General features: G+C 34.5%; 1 protein-coding gene across 1 annotated transcript; it reads right to left on the bottom strand.

Annotated features, from left to right (window-relative positions):
- Positions 1–638: 638 nt before the first annotated feature.
- On the bottom strand, positions 639–17,125 carry LOC131596198 (uncharacterized). Its single transcript, XM_058868782.1, has 22 exons — positions 16,879–17,125; positions 16,249–16,779; positions 15,179–15,534; positions 14,292–14,943; positions 14,047–14,133; positions 13,606–13,652; positions 12,670–12,779; positions 12,488–12,588; positions 11,300–11,392; positions 10,481–10,564; positions 9,287–9,370; positions 8,422–8,490; positions 6,600–6,659; positions 5,816–5,887; positions 5,070–5,177; positions 4,791–4,867; positions 3,957–4,040; positions 2,976–3,087; positions 2,800–2,889; positions 1,748–1,813; positions 1,525–1,620; positions 639–1,150 (listed from the first exon to the last, which is right to left on the bottom strand). Exons 1-22 carry the CDS (start codon positions 16,930–16,932, stop codon positions 1,025–1,027), a joined length of 3,159 nt encoding a protein of 1,052 aa, XP_058724765.1. The 5' UTR covers positions 16,933–17,125; the 3' UTR covers positions 639–1,024.
- Between the last annotated feature and the right edge of the window lie 483 nt (positions 17,126–17,608).

Below are 17,608 nucleotides of genomic sequence, written 5' to 3' on the forward strand. Positions count from 1 at the left end.
TTAGACAATCTCTTATTCCACCTCTTAGGGGCGTTGCCAAAAATACCCCCTGTTTTCGGTGGTATATCTCTGGAGACATTTTTTTTACTTAACGTTGATTTATTCCGTAAATGTATCTACGGAACCTTCTCTCAACTAAATTATTTTGAAGTTTTTTTTCAACATTTAACTGTTTAAACTATTTCCGTAGATGTAGCTCCGAAAAAACTCAAATTTGAGAAGAAAAAAAAGTTATTTTCTGATGTGTATCTCTAGAAGCAGAGGACAAAAATAAAATTTTGCTAGATGCCTAAGAATATTAAGGAATGAATTGAGATATTTTTAAATCTTAACCATTAGTGGTGCGCAGTGGATCATACCTTAGTAAATAAAATTGGTATAAACTATAAAGGCTTCTGAAGCTCTACTCTAGCCTTCTCTGCCATTAGCGTAAAATAGGCCTAAATATTTTAATATATTATAAATAGGAATTAGATAGATTAAGACCAAGAGAATGGCAATCTTTTGGTCAAACAAAATTCAACTACCATTTAAGAATTAATAACTTAAGTCAGTATTTGATAAAAAAAAAAGAGAAATGCTCGTTGTTACGAAGCATAATTAACGAAACACAAGAATATCACTAACTATGCCCCGTGTTTCAGAAGAAAGTCAAATTTATATATTTTGGTAAATTATTATATGTCCATCGTGTGTTTTGTTTCGTACGATATAGCAAGGTTCAAAAAAAAACACAATTATACTTCTATCAAATAAATTGAATTGATCAGCCCATATATATACACAGCCAAAAGAATGGGAAAAAAATGATGAACAACTAATAAACTACTAGTAATAGTATACATTTGGCTCCACAGGTGAATCTTCATTTGGCTCCATAAAAGAATCTTCCATGACTTGTCAGGACTGACAGTTGCAGCTCTTTGTTGCTAAACGTTGAACATAAATAATTTCTTATTGTATAAGTTAATATTGATAATCGCGTGAAAACTCCGCACTCATTCTAATGATCGAGGTCAAAATTTTAGAAGGCAAACTCGTCAGCATCTTCAATTTTAGGTTTGCCTTTAGGCCGACCAACTTGTCTCACATCACTACCTGATAAAAGTTCAAGGGCCTTTTCCAAGGTAATTTCACTTGCCTTCATATTCTGCATACAAATTTAAAGGGGAAAAAGTCAAGGATCATACTCACCTAAGTTTAATCTTTTTTGAATCACGAATTTAACTTATTGAAGCAACCTACCTCAAAAAATAAGTTATGTTTTCTCTATAAATTTTTTAAAACGACTCACAAATTATAAATTTCTGAAAGCTTTGGTTGTGTATGTTATTCCTATCTCAAATAATATAACTCTAACAAATTATCTTTTCCCCAGATTATAACTTAATGAAAAAATATTCTCTTTTCTTACCACTAATGCTTTTACTTACATTCTAATTTAGCTGCTAAAGTCTCTTCCAGGGGTGGCAAAGACAAGAAGGAAATAAAATCTTGATAAAACTAATGAAACTACAAGAATACCTTAGGAACGGGAGCAATTTTGTGTCGATGTCTAATAGAATAACCAGCCTTTGCAACCTTTAATATGACAGGATGTTCATCCTTGGGATGCTTACCCTAATCAAGAGCAAAACATTTACAAAGTTAGCAATGCCTATACTAATCATTAATTTTTTGCAAGCTTAATATTTTAAAAAATATATATCAACATGACAAATAGCTTAACACAAATTGAGAAGCATACCAATGTCAACGGATATTGTAGCAAAGTAAGTGCATCTTCAAGTGTGACAGAGTCCAAATCCTTTACCTGAAACAACCCAAATTATATGACTTCTTTCCTTTTATTGGAAGATATAATAATTGGTCAGCTTGCACAGTTAGCTATTTAACCCATGATCCTTATAAAACAGAGAACGCATTAACCATACCAGCAATTGCACAATGCAAGCCCATCACACAAACTCAAAGGGAAGATAGAACTTTTTGCAAAATTGAAAAAAAAAATAGCCACAATATTCAACATATACTATGAATATAATTCTGCCAATTTGATTTCAATAATCAAGACCAAGAAAAGATAATTTTAGACAAAAATGATGGTCCCTGCCCCTACAAAATGACATCATCATAATTCATATTGCAGATAGCTGAAAAGATAGAATATGGTAAAGTAACAGTATGCAGTAAAATAATAACCAAACTAGGTTTTGCAAATTGAATCAATTTTCAGCTTACCTTCAAGTATTGTTCAGAAAACTACATTAGCATTTTTTTAAACCCTGACATTCATATTGCCCTTTTTATCAAGACTCAATACAAGTTGTACCTAGATGACCTTTCTAATTTCCACAAGTCCTATAAATTCCTTCATTAAAGCGAATGTAAACATATAAATAGTATTAGAATTAGAACACTGCACAATACGGGGGCATGCAAGAAAAATGAGATAGATAAACTTCCTCAAGCCATCGATACAAATTACTCCCTCCGTCCCACAATGAATGACCCGGCACACCATTTCACACAGATTAAGAAAAGTGTAAAAAAGTAAGAGAGAATATTGTTTTTACTATACCCTTATCATGTATTGGGAATGGTGAACTTTTTATTAATTAGAGGGTAGAATTGGAAAAAGTGTATTGGAAATTAAAATGGGTCGTTTATTTTGGGACATCATTTTATTCTAAAGGGTCACTCATTGTGGGACGGAGGGAGTATTATGATACCTCATATTGATGGCCTAAAAAATAAGCTAAACTGCCTCAAAAAGTTGAAAATGACAGTGTGACATACATGAGGAACAGAAGCTCTTTTAGGTATGTATCCCTTCCTGTCTTCTCCGAGCTGAACATAGATTCCATAAGGACCACTTTTCAAAAGAATCTGAAAACATACAACAGTTAGCAATTCGAACAAGTCAAATTACACCGTCCATTAAAACATACAACAGAGATGAGGTTAAGCAAAACCTTTTCATTTGAACCACTATTAAAACCTAGGAGTTTTGGTTCCTCTATCATAGTGTTTGGCTCAGGTGTATCCTCCTCCTCCTCATCGGCATATAATGTTTTAGCAATGTACCTGTTTTCAACAAGAACAAGTGCCACACATAAATTTGTAATTTCCAACAATCAAGTGTTTCACAAGGCAAAAGTGCAGTAATGAGGAGAAGAAAAATAGTAGTTTCATTATTAACACAAGACCCCAAGAATTGTGCACTTCCCCGATTTCAAGATACCATAAACAACTACATGCATTGCATATCAAATGGCTATACATCTTTAGGAGTATTGGAATATACTAGGGTGCTCCACGGATCAAGTGGTAGAATTTGAAGATGAAAAACAAGGGAGTTTCAAACAAAAGATCTGGGAGGGACGGTTCGGACAGCCACAAGAGAGTTTTCATAAAAGGTATACCCTTATAGAGTATTGATTAGTTTGTATTTTTTGAGATTGAAACAAAACAGTGATTTGGTCCAATTCAGTTTGGTGTATGGACCGACCATATACAACCCCAGTCTCATCAAATTTAATGCTGATTTGATGGGCAAAAGTAGCTACTGCAAGAAAAAACCCTGCTTTCAATGGATTTGGTTGAATTTTAGGAAGGATTTTACAAATATCGTTACAATTCTCTATAAGTTATGATCCTTCAGCTCCTCCTGATGCTACATAGGTTCTCAAGTTTGATAACATTGCATGTCATTTTGTATGATAAACCCAAAATAGTTGCACGTCAGACCTCACTATTTATTTGTATCATAGGAATCAAACTATACAGTAACTATGATTTCTTTGTATTGAAGAAACATGATTAACCACCATTCTTCCAATTGTGTAAAAAAGCATACAAGTTCACCGTTGTGTGATTGTGTCAAAATCACACAACAGTAAATGTAAAGTTGATAACTCAGAACCTACAAACCAGATATGTAGTATAATACTCACTTGCACCTTGGATGTTGATCACAGCCTATAAAGTAGCCGCTACCAAATCTACTTACTCTAAATATCAGTGTGCCTTCCATACAACTGAAACAAGCCAAATCATAAGTTACCAAGAGAATATCTGACAAACAAATCGAGCAGCGTATAAATCAGCCAATAAATCATTTTCTATATATAAAATCAGCATAATCACATTTACAACACAAAATCCACCCCTGTATAACTAGAACATTACAAGATGAGTTCATATGATTTATATTCTTCAGGGTCAACAAATACCATTTACTGGGAAAGGATTTATCGGTGGGTTTTCAACAGTACTGGATGACGGAATGTCAAATAAAATTCTTAACAAATAAGCATTGATATTCTTACTATAACAGCTCAACAGTAGGGTACGCACACTTATCTTGTTATCAACTTTTACCGCAGCATAAACATGGCATCATGAGGATGTGGTGCACATGGTGAGATTAAGGGGTCTTTGTTACAGATTATTAAAAAAAAAAAAAAAGCTTTTAATATACAATAATATAGAAATTAATTGAGGTTTTTTAAAAAGGAAGAAACTGTTGTGTTTGATTACCATAATAAAATCACTTTCTAAAAAAATTGTTGAAAAAATGATTTTATGGAGAAACTACTCTAAAAAACTTCTCATTTGAAGCAGTTTTTATTTTATTTTTTTCATATACTTATTTTTATTAATCTTAACAAATGGGTGAAAACTTCTGAAAATAATTATTTTATTTTTAAAAATTAATTTTTGCACTAAACAAGCTGGAACAAATGGACTCTAATATTTTTACTATTTCTGCCCATACTGTGGCTTACCTTGGACACGACCGACTCTTATCCGGGAGAGAACCAAATAAATAATCCACAAATTTTTTTTCTAACATCTTCTCAACCTGCAAGTATAAAATGATTCATGAGTAGATAAGATGAAAAACATATGCTCCACATTTTTTTCCAGGCTATCATAGTAAGTTAGTAACAGCATATGCAAACATAGAAAGTGCATTTAAAATATTATCGGGTGAGCATATCAAGAAAAACATAATTTGAGACCCCAAAATGGAAAGTATTGCACAAAGAAGAGAAAATTTAAACCTGGTGAGGATGAACATTAGAAGTACGCTCACAATATGATATAAACCGGGTCCAATAATCTCCTAGGAGGCCTTTCCATTTGGTTATTCCAGCAGAAACATTATCAAGCTGAATAAAAATTTAGACACATTTTTATTAAAGAAATGATAGGCAAATAACAATGACCAACTAACTCCGACACTAAGCAAGAAAATCAAATAAAAACAATGGGGGGTATGGAAGGAGTCAACAGATATTTTAAAAATACAAATAAAAGGAAACAGACTTGGGTATCAAATTAAGATTGCAATAGTAGTAGAAATATACAGCTATAGCCTTTAGGAGTATAAAATCATATTCCCATGAATGACGTTCCTAAAAGATCCACAACTAACTCCAAAGTACAATATATATGATATTCCTAGGAATATTTTAAAAATTTATCTTAGTTTTAAATAAATGAGGTGGGACTGGAAGTTAGAATGGCTGAGTTCTAAACTAATTTTTTATTGTGAAAATGCAAAATTCTCACCCTTCACGGAAAAGAAAAAGAGGGAAAGAATGAGCAAAATGAATTCCTGAAAATCCATGAGTAAGTAGATTCATGGGAATCGATGATAGCTGGGAATATTTTTCCAAAACACGTAAAGAATATGAATAACATCCAAACCTATTTTCCTATAATGCTTTTGCATAACTTGAAAGGAATATGATCTAAAATACATTGCAGAGATCAAGTGGGGAGGAGACACAATCAAAGTAGATACCTCAGTTTCCATATCAGCAGTGAAACTGTAGTCTGTGACCTCTGAAAAATGATGCGACAGAAAAGCTGAAACCTAAATAACACCCAAAAACAGCATAAAACTCATTAAAAATTTCACTTCTACAGAGAAAAAGATAGCTGAAAATGGACAAGATTATCATGAGTTAAGTCAAGTACAATACGAAACCAAAAGGACTCCTCTATTTAATTTATAATAAATAATAATTATCACATTCCCCCTGCATCTCATGATCAGAAGATATTTATGGGGATTAAATACAAAAGGCTCATTGATGAGGTAGAGGGATTCTCACTCAATAAGAACACTGAGGAAAGCATACATAATTTGAAGTTTGAAGTTGTTCAAATCTGCATAGTATGCAAATTCACCCATGTTTTCTAATGATAAGAATACTGAGAAATGTTGCTGTATTTATTTGATTTTAAAAATGTATAGACAAAAGGAAAAAAAATCAGAGATGATGGTAAAAATATCACAACCAATCATATAACACATCAATTGCATTTATTACTAATTATGAGAATTCAATATATGGGAATATGCGTAAGTGTTGTAGCTTGAAATTAGAGGGTCTACATTATATGCTTAGCAAGGAAAAAACTTCAAGAGAGAGGATATTGATTCCAAAAATTCTAGCTGCTAAACCATAACCAACATCATTTGAAGTTTTCTTTTGCTGTATATTAACAACATAGTACAACAATAGAACTGGTATTTTCATCCCAACAAACAATAAATTCAGAACTTCAAGCTCAAAGCTTACCATGCGACCACGAAATTCTGGAAAGAGAACACGATTTTTCACTGTCACGTAGTTTCTATCCTGAAGCAACAAACAAATGAGGGCTAATAATTCTTTCAAACTGATATTTAAAATTAAAGCATGCAATGCCATAAAATTTCAACACAAGATGCAGTAAATATGTTGAAATAAAGAGAGTGAGAGATAGCAGCCACAAGCAAATTCCACAAGAAGACTTAAATTTAGTTTTAGAGGGGGATAATATAAAAAGGTGAATCTTGGATATACAAAGTCCGTTTCTCAATTCATTTTGGAAATTATTGTTCCAATGGATAACTAGCATTGTGTCACATGTATGAGTGGATGTGGATGGATATGTTGTTATTTGTTACTTTATTATGACCCATGACAGGACATTATAATGTCATAGGATTCATATAGCCAATCTCAGCTAGTGGAAATAGGCTTTGGTGGTATCAGGTAATATATCCTGAAGGTTTCTCTTATGTTCAGGTGCCTCGGTTTTGCCTGGAACTTCAACCTTGTGAAGCAGCGGAACCAATGTGTTTTGTTAAACAGTTCTTTCCAGCATGTGAGAAAATATAAATTATTGAAAGATTTTATTTTCTTCATATTGCAGACATCTGTCAATCAGTTATTACGTTTTTTGTTCTGATTCCTTATTTTTCTTTTTCAGCAGTAGACTTATTTTCTTCTTGTTCTTTCACCCAGCAGATTGATTTTTTCTATTTCTTGTTTTTTACTGTCCAGCTGCCTTTGTTTAATTGGCTTTTGTTGGTTGTGTTGAGAATCCCACATCATATCACATGTGGTTTGAAAATGAGTTTATAACTAAATGGCGTCCCTCACCTTAAAATTCAGCTTTGTAGTGGTTGAGTTAGCCCAACCGAAATTCTAAAATACTATCAAAGCCTTTCCAAGATATGTTGAACTATCCGCTATCGGGTCACTGACTGAGGTCATACTCCAAATGTTTAGTCCTAGGTGTGAGGAGGGTGTTGAGAGTGCCACGTCAGTCGGATGAGAAATGACCAGAAAATGAGTTTATGAATTAGTCCCCAGTCTGACAACTTTTTATTTCTTTTTATTTTGTTTTGGTCTAGTAGACCAATGGCCACCTTAAAGATGAATAAGTGGAGTGTCGCGGGTTCGAACCCGCACCCTTGGTAGCTGTCTTTATTGGACATTTTTTATAGTGGTGTGCCAAACCCTGCCCCCGCTTTACTATTCCGCTATAGCAGTGCTATACCGTGCTATTGACAACATAGAAGCATTCTGTTTTTCTGTTCTCCAATTCTCTTCTTTTTCACTCTGCAGTTTATTTGAGCCTATTTTTATATACAGTTCATAATTTTATTATTATAGTTGCCATTCCTCCGTCATAGATTACAATGATAACCGTCCACCATATTAATATGGTGGGTTTTCGACTAACCACAAAGAAACGCTATCAGCTATTAATAACAGTGACAGTTTGAAATGGCCATGGGCCGTGGCATGAGAAGTCAACAATGATTGTGAATCAAATGGACAAGCAGATTTACAGCTAAATATCTTGATACATAGGAACTGCAATGGGATGAGATTGACTTTTCAATTAATTGAGCCCCTACAAGTTTCTGAGCCAGTGCAGTGTGAAAATGGAACAGCATAGAAAAGAAAAGCCTATGTGATTGAATTCTTGAAAACTCGGAGAAATCAAGAATGTGAATGTACATAATTATCTTTGATTATGACTTGTAACTTAATTTTTAGCCTTGACTTGATAAAAGATAGAAAGATATGGTATGGTTATGACATTAGACTGTCCCCAATCAAATACCTGTAATACTTTTACTGTGCTTGCATATGTTGAAGGTCTTCCAATCCCAAGCTCTTCAAGCTTCTTAATCTATGACATGCAAATATCATAAGGGAAGTTCTAAAAAGAGAATAAAACAGACAAGGTGCAAGAGAAATGAAAGCTCTCTATCTCCTCCTAGCCATCATAAAGACTTTTAAAAAGCTCCAGTTCATGTTGAATTCAATATATAGCAATAGATCTATTTATTTCAGATAATGAAGAAGATAATTTAAAATTAGAAATCACAAGTATTCACAAGACAAAGAATTCAGATACAAGTTATATGTAACAAAACCCCAAATGTAGCCTGTCTGCACAAGCCAACAGCATAGGTTATAAAGTTTGAGGGACTGTCACTAGTAAACAGCAAACACAAGATTAATAAGTTTATTTTGCGCAATTTTTTTATCTTCAGAAGAATTAACAGATGCAAGTTTTTAAAGTTTTAATGAGTAACCATAAAAGTACACCGTTGAACTGAATCAGGTGTTACTCCAACTAAAGGAAATGGGTGGTGTTCATAAATTAAGACCAAATATTTACATTTTACTAATCAATAAAATGAGACCTCGTTGACTTACACATCGTTCAGAATTGCATATCTGGTAACATAAAAACCAACAATTTTGAAACCTAACAATAGCATTGCTCAAAGGATGTATGCAACATACTCAGTTATGTTAAAATGCAATACCTATCTATTCATAATATACAACTCCTGTTAGGATTCTAATATCATAAATTCTACGTACGGCGAAAGAGCAGTACCAGCTGAAATCAGAGCAGTCATGGTATATAATACTTATACTCCCTTAAGCATAACAAAAGACACAAAATGACTTACCAATGACGCTTCGGTGTAACGTGGTGGCGGTTGCGTATGGTGCTGACACGCCTCAGTTTGAACAAGATGTAACAGATCCTCTGTCTATACAATAGAAGTCAATGAAGGGAAAGGTGGTGCATAATTTATGGCATCAATAAATACTGTAGCAGAATTTGCAGAAATGAATACTAGTTATGCCTAAAATGAAAGCAATCGTGAATTAGTTTTAATCTATTAGGCTGATCCTAAAGTCCCACATTAGTTGAAGATAGAGCATTGAAAGAGTACATATAGAGGGACACTCCTCACCTTACCAACCGATTTTGTAAGGATGAGTTAGGTCAAACTCTAATATGGTATCAGAGCCTATCGATCGGACCATGGGCCGCCCACCGTTAATATCCACGCACCAAGCCCAAAAAGAGTGCTGGGCGTGAGGGGGTGTATTAGGAAGATCCTAAAGTCCCACATTGGTTGGAGATAGAGCAATGAAAGAGTATATATAGAGGGACACTCCTCACCTTACCAACCGGTTTTGTAAGGATGAGTTAGGTCAAACTCTAATATAATGTACCCCATTTCCAATTATATGTACAACTTTCTGCACAATAAATGGGAATTCACATATTGGAATTACTACATAACAAACCTAGCATAAGAAAATGTAAGAACAACTAGCAAAATGAATAGGGAAATTTAGACAGGAAAACACATTCCCGAGCCTCCATCAAAGTTGATCCTTAAGATACATTTAAGTCCCCCTATAACCTATTGACTAAGTGATCAAAGTTCAATAATTGCTGCCCCATTCTGTCAAATAAAGGTTAATTTCTGCACAAGGTAAGACGGACTTCAACATAGACAAACTTTATATCTAAAGGGCTGTTGCATGAGGAAGGAAGGCTAGAGGCAAAACTTTATTATCTAACATCTACCTAACGACAAAAGCTTTTAGAAGAGTTGGCTTTCTTCAATTAGAAATATAATAAAACAGAATTCGGAAGACAAGACACATAGTAAAATTTACATTTTACAATGGCCCTTGCCGTCTTGTTGGTATGTAATATGTATGCTAAGACCGTCTTTTTAAAAACCCAATAGCCATTGGCAAAGAACATAAGGAAGCCAAGAAAAGCAGTGTATACAAATAAATGGAGAGGCGTGAAACTATCTTCAATAGCATAAGCAACAATAAATTTCCTTAAGTATTACCTTTAAGGAATTTAAAACCTCAAAAGCTACATCGTGATTGGATCCGTCACTATCTCTATCTTGTCCAGCTTCAGTGACAATATCCTAGGAGTGAAAAAGAACAATATGTAAGTCGGGAACATCGGCTTCACAGTCCTACTCTTTTAAAGGTACATGTGGGCATTATCTACTTAAGCTTCGATTGATGGAGATACAAAATCATTCATGGACCTAGAGCTTAAACATTTTGAAGCACTGGTACTTAACAGGAACGTAAAAACGAAAATTGGTCGAAAACAAAAATTATGTCACAACCTCGCATAATTATACATAAAGGATCAAATTCATATTGAATCAAATGTAAATTACATGTATTTCTACACTTCAACATAATCTTTGTTTGGATATGGTGACAATAGAGTAACTTCAACAAAAATATAGCAAATAACATGGAAAATCTTTGCAACATTACAAGCTTCAATATCAGATATAATGCTCAGGTTAAAACATGATCTTGGAGCTAATGTATACTCTGAAGCGTATAGCAGGACTTATATTTCTTCATAAGCTTAAAATTGGAAATCTACCGGCAATAAATATTTCCCCAGTTGTAGCTAACTGGCACATAAACTGAATAATACTATAGTCCATCGATAACAATAAAAATAATAGCAAACTAACAACAACAATAAACTTGATCATGATTATCATAATAACTATAAGTATAATAAAATAATTATTTGTAGAGCACAATCAACTGGTATATGAATGATTACAAATCATCACAAGGCTAAATAACATCGCCTCACAATATAACTTATCTCCAAGAACTGACCGTACCGTAAAAACTGCCCGATGTCCAGGAAACTCGACCCTTGAGCTAGGAGACCGTAACATGATAGACCGATCAGCATTTCCAATATCAAGTTGTATCTGTAATAAGAAAGACATTAGGAAACATATCTGGTCAATAATAATAATATCAGATTGAAGCACGTAAACTTTAAATAAATACAGATTATATTTCAAGCTCATATATATAGTAGAAATGGTAAATGGCAAATGGTTAGGAAAAATGAATTTATCAAAACATTTTTTTTCCTTTTTATTAACCAAGATTCCATACAACAGAGGAAATTGATCACTTTTAAGATGAGTGAGAGAAAGGTAAAAATCAGACCTCAAATTGAAGAACCGACGTATAAGATACACGAAAAACTAAAAGATAAAGAAAACTAAGGTGCTACTGATATGAAAGCGCAAGGCATATGTTGAATATTGTGGATCATTAGTTTCCTGGACATATTTTCTTCATGTAAATTATTTGTTTTTCTTGTAATCACTTTAATCAAGGAGTGCGATTATATAAGCTGATGTATATAAATTTATGACTATTTAGAGTCTGTCTCTCACAACATTAGATCTATTTTTGCATTATTCTGCAGCTACTTCCATTTAGAATAAACTGTTTGGTTTTGTGGATTAGGTTCTCTTCACTAATTTCAGAGATTTGGGCTTGCACAAAGAGCCCATTTTGAGGCATGTTCATTTGTTGCATTTAGTGTTTATAGCTGGAAAGGAATCCTAGAAATTTGAAAGACACTTGCTCAATTTTAGACTTTATTTGAGACAGAAGTTTTTTATACCCACCCTTAAGTGTTGTATTCATGGTGTATTTAGCACAAGTGGTAATTTCAGACACCAATATAAAGGTTAGCATGCTTTGTTACATGTTCCAGTTTTGCTTCCTTTTCTTGGGTGGATGTCTTATCCTCTTTCTTTATACTTTTATTTTCCTTAATAAAAATATTTTTTCTTGTGGTTCCTTCATAAAAATCTGTCACCACATTACCGTCTAAAAAAGTAGAAAAAAGTTGCATCACTTCAAAAAGTTTGAACTCTAAATCAACCTACAGCCATTCTCCAGGCAACGAAAAAAATACTAGCTTTTTTCCAAAACAGCTGATTAAAAAACTCAAATTTGAACATTCTATACTTTATCTCTTGTTGGATATTTTATATTCTAACCTTCTCAAGAATAGCCGGCTCCATCTGACTTGTAACTGTTCTTGACCAAATAAGTGTGTATAGCTTCAAGGATTCTTCATCTAGCACCCCAACCAGCGTTGCTGAAAAGTCCTCAAGAAGTAATATTGTTAGATGTGGTTCATGATTGAAGTAAAAATAATTATGAAAGAAGCTTGTATTACATGGTAACTTGCAGATGTCAGTCGGTCTAATGACTTCATGGGCTTCTTGTGCATTTTTCACCTTTTTAAAATACTTTGGTGGACTTTGTGCAACAAAATTTTGTCCATACCTGCACCCAGAAAATTTAAACACATAACAAAAATCAAAACATGCTTAAACCACAAAATAAGCATTCAAATTTAAATAAAAAATAACCATGCAACTCCAGACAAGATTGCTAGGGTGAAAAGTATCAATAAATGTCTTAAATGTAGTTAGAACAGAACTACTCTTTTGATCTCTAAACCAATTTTTTTTAATTCCCAACTATACATGTAAATAATTTTCTTGAGTTTCATTTATTTATTTATTAGACCTGTTAAGTAATTTTTAGGTATATTCTTTTGTTTTTCAATTTAAGCATTATATTTTCACGGTTGTTAGTTAGACTTTTGGGAAATAATACTTTGCAAATAGTTTGGCATATTAAAACTAAACCCTAAAACTGATATGTCCTCTACTCTCTCATATCTGCAACCCACCGCCGCACTGCTGTACCACTTCAATCTTTCTCCAGAAAACACCAAATCATGGCCGGAACCGTAAAAGGGGTTTGTCATATTGAAGCCTGAGTAGAAGTTGCGACGGGCAGATTTTAGTGCAATTTGTGACAGTGATGGCTGCTCCAACAAAATGCAACTCACCAGACTGTTGGGTCACAACAGAGCTCACTACCGCACTGCAAATCCACAATCACGCGCAGTAGTACTGCATTTGACAAAATATGGCTTGCATGTCTGTTGGCAAAACGTAATTTCTATGGAAAAATGTATAAAACCCTGTATAAGCAAAATAGCTTTGGTCGGTGCATACCAATAGACTGATTTAATATTCAGTAGTATTGAAGCTTTGGTCGCAAGCATAAACAGAAATAAGTATGGAGATGCATACATCACCTTTCAACGATAAGGGAGCGAATACTGGCAACAGCTTCATCAGAAATCTAACAAAGAAAACTCCAAGTATTAAAATTAGAAACGATCATCCACAAACAAAATTATTGGACCGACAGAAAGACACCCTAAATAAGTATAAATGACATCCACATGTGTGAGCCCCCTAGTAAAAATTAAAAGTGCTGTCTCATGTAGAAGATAGCAAGAGATTAATGATGACATTTAATTAGCCAAGATTCGTGACATAATTGTTATAGAAAAGCAATGTTAAATACGGTAAATAGTTATAAAGCACAAGAAGAAGAATATGTTTTGAGATAACATGGTTGGCTGGCTTCCATGGACAATTAAAAATATAATGATGTATAATATTTATATACAATGCCCGGAGAGAGTAGTTCATAACATTTCACCATATTTATGCACCAGAGTGATACCTACATGGAGTCCATCAGTTCTGACGAATGTTATCAAACCCACTGCTTCACCGTTAGGAAGTTCAACTCCCTCATAGAGTCTCTGAGCAAGCTGCATTAATAATTCAAAAGAAATTAATGATAAAAGTAATTCTAGAAAATTTAAAGTGTAAACATAACTTCAGAGGAAAGCCAGATATTGTTCATTATAGCCATGGTTATGTCCACATCAAGTAGGAAAATAGAATAGGAATAAATTAAAATTAGCACCTTCATTGTGTGACTTGCTGAGAAATTCAATTTGTTTGCAGCATCTTGCTGAAGTGTTGATGATATATAAGGTGTTGGAGGATTTCTTTTAACTTTGTTTCTTTTCATGCTAATAACCCGAAACTCTGCAGAGTTGATTTTGCCTTTAATGTCACTTGCCTCCCCACCAGAAGTAATTGAAAATTGATTCAACTTGTTAGAATCAAAACTAGTCAGGTGAGCAAGAAACGTTAAGTCCTTGTTTAATCTGGACTCTTTAATGTTAAATTTTGCCTCCATAGTCCAATACTCCTTGGGTTTAAATTGATCAATTTCCATTTCCCTATCACATATAAGAGAAAGTGCAGCAGATTGAACTCTTCCTGCTGATTGACAACCCGGCAACTTCCTCCATAGTAATGGTGAAATGTTAAACCCAATCAAATAATCAAGGGCCCTCCGTGCAAGGTATGCATGAACCAAATTCACATCAATCTCCCGTGGTGCTTGCAAAGCGGTTTTTATAGCTTTCTCAGTTATTTCATGAAAGACAACTCTAGCCAGCAAGATATTATCGCGCAGAGCTCCCTGTTGTTGTAACATCTCAATTATGTGCCAGGCGATAGTCTCTCCCTCGCGATCAGGATCAGATGCAAGAATAAGATTTTCTGCTCTGTGACACAAAATAAAAACGAAATAAGCAAGAGACGGGTTATCAGACACTTGTGCATAAAAGCGTACAAATGAAACAATACATTGCAATCAATCATGATTAATTTGCTTCACTGCAATGACTTGATAACCTAACATCATAATGAACAGCAACCATGATTAATGCACCCACAAAGAATTATACTTATGTAACTAACCAATGCTGCTGGAAAAATAAAGTGGATGTGAAAATGTACCCATTCAATGCAACATTAATGCTCTTTAGGTGAGTCCAGGCAGATGATGGAACTTCCCAAACCATACTAAAATCATCGTCGGGTCGCACAGATCCAGATCTTGCAGCCAAGTCTCTTACATGACCATAGCTTGGCAAGACTTTATACATATCGCCAAGGTATCTCTGAATAACATTTGCCTTCGTTACAGATTCCACAACAACCACAGACTTTCCCACGGGTGGATAAAGTGGTTTTCCCGTAAATTTCCATGGTGGCTCCGGATCAACATGGCTAGATTTTACATCCTTCTTCTTTGACCTTGTAGAAGTAGATTCATCACGTACTTCTTTAGAAGTGCTAACGGACAAACTCTCCTGAACAAACCCATGTTAGCATTAATGCTTAAAACAAAACCAAGCACTATAGCAATGTTTCAAATTGCTAACCAGATTACAATATCTCCTTTCCCCTAGGAACAGAGGGTTAAAACAAACAAAAAAATTGTGAGCCTGCGATGGCAACTTTGGCCCCAATTCTAAGGCTATGTTTCGATTGATAGGAGGGATGAAATGAAATCATAAACAAGATACCTTATTTGAATTCTATTAAATGGAATATGATGGAATGAACTCTGTCCCGTTCCATCCAACACGTCGTTCTTTCTCCCTCTCTAATATGGGGATAATTAAACTTGAGTATTTGTCGTTCTCCATTCAATCATTAAAATTTGCATACAATAAATATACAAGTTTATTCCATGAACTCTACTCCACTCTTTATCAAATATATCACACCATAATAAACCTTTTACAAAACTTGCAATCACTACAACAACATTGAAGCTACAATTTTGTCCCAATTTTAATGATTGTATGACAACTATAATATTTAAGCAACCACAATTTAAAACCTTGTACTAATAATATCCACCATTTTAGTGTCCATACAACACTGCCACATCATTCAATTGCTTCTATTTTCTTAAATTATTATTGCTTCTAAGTGTCGGTAACTAATTACCGTGTGTCTACGTGTTCGTCACCGTCTCCTATGTTTGTGCTAATACTTCATAGTCAATTACTACTAACCTTTAAATTAGTTTTCTTCCCTTTGGAAGATGATTTTCTAGAAACTTCTTCAGCAACCACTTGCGACGAATCGCTCGCAGCAGAAACCTTAATGTCTTTCTTCTTACTCGGCAACGGCTTCTTCTTCTTTTTAACAGCATTAAGTTTGGAATCCTGTTTATCGCTCTTGGACTCTTGACTCAAACCAGTTTTCCCTAAATCCACATTCTCAATTTCTTCAGCAGCCGGTTTACTAGAACTATCAACTGGATTATCACGAACAGCAACAGCAGCTTTTCCCGTTTTCTTCTGTTTATTTTTCTCCGATGCGGCAGCGGACGAGAACGATGAACTCGAACTCCGTCCAACGCCATTAGCCGGAAACGGAATACTGAAACCGTTAACGGACGTGACGGAGTTCAATATATTAGCATTGTTGATAACACCGAAATAACGAAAGGGAAAACGGTTACGGCTTTGAACGGCGGCGGAGTTGGATAAGTTAACAGTTGGCGGCGAGATTAACGGATTGTGAAACGATCTGAGTTGAAACTGCGAGAGAGTTAAACAGAATGCGCAATTATGTTAACGATGAAGTAATTAATTTAAATAAATAAAAATTAAAAATAAGTTAGGGAGGATTAGAGTGACCTTGAGGTGGCGGAGAGTGGTGGTGGAGAAGAATCTCCGGTGAAGGTGAATCATTGTGTTGAGAGGTTATTTAAGTTTCATTGCGTGAGGGGTTTTGGTGAATGAGGAAGAGGGTTTAAGCTGATAACTGCAAACAGCGGTGTTAGACTAGACTGCAAATTGGAAAGGAATAGCGGGATTGTGTGATTTTCCTATGTTTTAATTTGATGAGAATTTAAATTTTATCATAATACCTATTGGTGTAAAAATTGACAATTTTTCAACATACCCTCATGCATCTCTCAGAGAACATAGAATTGACCATTTTGTCATTGTGCTTCTGTAGATAGATCCATCTACGAAAGCATCCAATGTATTGACAACTAACATGTTTTTGTAGGTCCATCTACGAAAGTACCCAATGTTTTTGAAACTGACATATTTTTATAGGTGCATTTACGGAAATAGTATTTTTTTAATTTCTTGTTTATTAATATTTCATTGTTCATGTACGGTTACCTATGCAGATATTATAACTCACTGGCCAGATAGAGATATAAATGGGAGGACTGCGCAGCACGCATATGTGCGTCGCGAATGGGCACGTGTTATATCTCAGGTGACTGATGGAGCTGTTGTTTCACCTGATACATCCGCTCCAGCCGGGACTTCTACATTTGTCCCAGTTGAGGGGGTTTCAGCTGCTGTTCCAGTTCATACACCCGCTACAGCTGGGCATTTTACAGTTGTC

The sequence above is a fragment of the Vicia villosa genome, linkage group LG4 (assembly GCF_029867415.1).
Source record: "Vicia villosa cultivar HV-30 ecotype Madison, WI linkage group LG4, Vvil1.0, whole genome shotgun sequence".
In the NCBI taxonomy this organism is placed as follows: Eukaryota; Viridiplantae; Streptophyta; class Magnoliopsida; order Fabales; family Fabaceae; genus Vicia; species Vicia villosa.